General features: G+C 41.8%; 1 protein-coding gene across 1 annotated transcript in view; it reads left to right on the forward strand.

Moving 5' to 3' along the window:
- ACO1 (aconitase 1) overlaps window positions 1-4,602 on the forward strand; it is a 31,277-nt gene that overhangs the window by 4,342 nt on the left and 22,333 nt on the right. The window contains exons 3-5 of the mRNA XM_019555083.1: window positions 1,024-1,161; window positions 3,172-3,241; window positions 3,342-3,525. Of these exons, the coding sequence (XP_019410628.1) occupies window positions 1,024-1,161; window positions 3,172-3,241; window positions 3,342-3,525 (392 nt within the window). The remainder of the gene's footprint in view (window positions 1-1,023; window positions 1,162-3,171; window positions 3,242-3,341; window positions 3,526-4,602) is intronic.

Raw genomic sequence — 4,602 nt, forward strand, 5'->3', positions numbered from 1 at the left:
AGGCCACAACTGGGCAGTTTGGCCAAGAGGTGATCATGGGATACCAGATCAAAAGCTTTTTTGAAGTCAAGATATATGACATCAGCCTCTTCTCCCTGGTCCAGGTGATAGGTCACCTGGTCATAGAAGGAAATGAGATTGGTCAAACAAGACCTACCCGCTCATCCTTGATTTGCTGTTTTGTGAAATGCAGCAAAATTAATCTAATTCACTTTGACTGGGAAGTTTTAATTAACAGTAAGAAAATGGCTTCCAGTATTCTCATAAAAGGCAAATGCAAATCCGCAAGAAGTTTTTTGCTTGTTGCTCTTCCATTTCTTGGAGCGTTTCTGTTTTCAGGGTTGGTATGAAGAGATACTTTCAATGTGAATTTTGGCCAAGTGAAAGCTCTTGGAGCATGAGGCATATGGTTGGCCAGCTTTACCTCTAAATCTCCAAATTCAAGGACTTTGACACAGTTGGATGCAAGGCCTTGTTATTTCCTGTTTTCAGTGTGGCCCTAAGTGCCAACCAAGACAGTTTTGTGTCCTCCACAAAACAACTTATCCTCATGGAGAGGTCCCATACTCGCATTCCTGCTAGTTTGCATCCATTCAGCTTACAAGTCTGAAGATACTTTCTTTTGGTCAGCTTGGGCAAAGGTTTGAATGTTTTTAGTATGTTAGCACTTTAAATTTCTGATCAAGATTAGAGTTCTCTTATGCTTGTCGCTGTTTGCAAACCAAGTAAGAGGCAGCCTCTGTCCTCAATACCTTCCAGTCTAAGATGACCAGACAGACAAAGTGGGGGAAGGAAGGATCACATGGAATTCTGGGCAGGACCAGTTATCCTGACTGCCCATCTGCTCCCTACATTGCACAGCTATCCTTTCCCTGTCACTGCATCCAAAAACTAGTTTTTGTGAACCTGACTATAACTGTGCTTTTTCTGCTACACTAGTTCTATGCCCCCGTTGTGTTTTGGGTTCTCAGCTGTGTGCGTCAAATTAGTTACTTCAGTTTGTTCAATCTTGTCTCGTTTTAGCGGTGTACCTGCAGTCGTTGACTTTGCTGCAATGCGAGATGCTGTGAAGAAGCTTGGTGGAGACCCTGAAAAAATCAATCCCATCTGTCCTGCTGACCTCGTAATTGATCATTCCATCCAAGTTGACTTCAACAGGAGGTAAGGGAATGAAACGGATCTTATTTTGGTGCTTGCTAGGAAGCCAGGCCTAGCTGGTGTTCACTAATATTGCTCCATTCAAATTAGTGGAGAGAAAATGAATTGCACCAGCTGAGGGTCTGTCCAAGATATTATGGAGCCTGCATATTAATTTAAACTATCTTAATAGCTTTGTGTGTGTGTGTGTGTGTGTGTGTGTGTGTTTTCCCTACTCCCCACCCTGTTCCTCCTCACAGCAGTTTTCTCAATTACTCTTCATCTGGGTTGAAGTTAATTTTAAAAGGACACAGTCAGATACTGTGACTTCTTCTTCTAGTTTTCCATGGTAACTATAATTGCTTGAAAGTCACACTCCTTGCCACCATCCACCTTACCCCTTAATACCCTTAAGTTTTACACAGATGATAAACTAAGGTGCCTCAATTTCAGCCTGTTTATGCAAGAATGTAGTAGACTGCATGGTGCAGCACTGAAAATGAGGTGTTAGTTCATTGCTACCATAGAGAAGAAACACGGAGACCATGCTGACCCTACAAAAAATGGAAGGAAGGAAGGAAGAAAGAGGCAATAGAAGGAAGGAAGAGGGGATCCTACAATAATCTCCAACCCTGCAATAAGCTCCCTATAGAAACAAATGTTTGCCCTTTCAGTGATCTTCTCCAAAATCAACGGGGCTCTACACAAAGCTCTATCTACCTACAGTTTTTGGGACCTTAAAAGCTTCTCTACAGTCTAGGTCTTCTTAGCTGGTCTTTTAGCTTTTTTCATGCTTCTCAGTAGTTCCTTTCTGCCTTGAATTCATTTTACCCTTATTGCATTTGCCCTAGACTAATGAGAAATAAGAGGACTCAAGCCACTGGTGTGGGTAATAGTGCTGCCAGCACACAATCTGTTATGACTATAAAGTTAAACTGTGAATTGGTTGTCCTCAGCAAATTCTATAACAAAAAGCTTACTTATCCTTAGATACTTGCAAGCATATTCAACTAGCACACTGAAATACCTCATGGCCCTGGCTACCTAAATGAAAAAAAAAAAAAAAACAATGACAGAAGTAGAAGGAAACTCTCTGACATAAAGAACATTTCCACAATGAGCTCATGTTTTTTTAATCGCTTATAAAATAAGTCTCTGCACAAATATATTTTGCAAAGACCATTTTTATTTCTTAAAAGCATCAAACTAAAATACATCAAAAGATCTACTTCTAATTCCTGTTTTGTTTTTTTCCCCCTTTGATTTGAATCTGTATATTATTATTAAACCCCTTGAAAATGACTTATTTTCTTGTGACAGAAGGATAGCATATTCTTTTTTTTTTTTTTTTTTTTTAATCGGGGGGAAATCAAAACTGAATCGCTTCTAATTCTTAGGATTGTTAAATCTTTTTATTTTCACCGGAAATTTCTTTTTCACCAGAAATTAATGTTTTTTGTCTTAAGCTCATGGAGTTTTTTGTTTGTTTTTAAAGTATTTAAAAATGTTGACCAGCTGCGCTCTTTAGTTCTTTCGGAGCATTCAGGAATGTATAAGTTAGTTCTCAGAACAAGGGAAAAAGCTTCAGTTGGAACCTTTCAGAATAAGCTTAGGGACTTCTTGTGTGTTTCAGAAGTACTGTAGTATGCATTTTGAATCAATTATAATGTGTATTTAGCCATAATTATGGGATGATGTTGTTTCAGCTTTCTTCACTGTTGTGCTGATTGCTTATAATTTAGATTTTAAAAACTTTCCTTTGCTTTAACATGCAGAGTAGACTTTCCTAAGTCAAGTTAATGCCTTCATTGGATACAGTATTAACATTTTGAAACATCCTCTAGGTCTTAACTGATTTAAACCTCTTTCATCAGTTGCCTCACGCTCACTACAGCAGTGAGATTAGAACGTATGAATATGATCAACATTGTTAGATGGAATGGCTCTTTTGTTTTTGTGAACACACACGCTGGACCACACACCAAATCCAGTTGGAGACCTGCAGCTCCTCATAATCTTTATTTCCATTTGCAGGACAGACAGTTTACAGAAGAATCAAGATCTGGAGTTTGAAAGGAACAAGGAGAGGTTTGAGTTCTTGAAGGTACAAGAAAAATCTTGTTTTCATGTACAAAAAGGATGAATTAACACCTTTTTACTGTTCTTGGGCATTCAACATTTTGGGTTTCTATTCTGTTTTTCAGTGGGGCTCCCAGGCTTTTCACAACATGAGGATTATTCCCCCAGGCTCAGGGATTATCCACCAAGTGAATTTAGAGTACTTGGCAAGAGTGGTGTTTGATCAGAATGGGTACTATTATCCTGATAGTGTGGTGGGCACTGATTCACACACTACAATGATTGATGGTTTGGGAGTGCTTGGCTGGGGTAAGTGGATTGAATTTTTGAGTACCATTTAACTGAGTATGACTAGCGTTACTGGCAAACTGCACCTTAGCTGAACGGGGGAGGAAAACATCTATTGTGTTGAAACAAAGACAGATGAAGCATCACAAGCTTCTCCCCCCTTCCTCCCCATGGTAAGATCCAGGATTTCAAAAAGTGCTGATGCAGGAGCAGCAACCCGCTCTGCAGGGTGGTCCATCAGGGCAGGCAGGCAGACAGTGCCACATGAGCAGCAACTGGGGACATTAAAAATAAAATAATTTTTTTAAAAGTTCCTCAGGCAGGTAAGGAACTTCCCTCCCACTTCCCTTTACTTCTGTCCTCAGTGGGCACATTCCCTCCCATCCCATTTCCCCACTTCCTCCCCTGCCCACTGCTGCCACTGTCCCCAGATGACCTGGGGGTGGGGAAGTTGACTCCAGAGCCGCTCCTGCAGGTGGAGCTAGGCTTCGCTAGAGACGGGGGCAGTAGCAGCAGTACAGGCAGGTTCCCTTCCTCTGTGCCTGTTCCCAGCCTTTCAGGGGGACCGGGCAGGGAGGAGGGACCTGCATGCTGCTGCTGTTGTCCCTGGCTGAGTCTGGCTGGAGTGGACAGGAGCAGCTTTGAAGCTTCCCTCCTTGGGGCAGCTGGGCAGCGTGGCAGCAGTGTTAGGGGGGACACGCTGAACATGAAGGAGTATGGGTGGGAGGGGAATCTTACTTGCTCCAGGGACTTAAAACCCCTGGGTATTGCTCCTGTGGTGTGGGTGACTGAAAGGGGGGTAGGAGGCATACATGCCACTGCACCCCTGACCCCTTTTGGATCTTCCCCTACTCCCCCTCTCCTCTTTTTTTCCTCCCAGTTCAAATAACTCTTTAGGTTCAGGGCTTTTTAACTTAGTTTTCCATTCTATACCCAATGATAAGAGTAGTAGCCAGCAATAAATCACGTTGCTTTTATTCACTAGGTGGTGGAATGTTTCATGTGTATATGTTTGGTTTTTTAGTTTTTGGTGTCTTTTTTTAATATTCCCTCTTTAGAGTTTAAACAAGCATGAGGAAAAATCTCCTGGGTACTCCC

This window comes from Crocodylus porosus, unplaced genomic scaffold (genome assembly GCF_001723895.1).
Source record: "Crocodylus porosus isolate Cpor-Errol unplaced genomic scaffold, CroPor_comp1, whole genome shotgun sequence".
Lineage (NCBI taxonomy): Eukaryota > Metazoa > Chordata > Crocodylia > Crocodylidae > Crocodylus > Crocodylus porosus.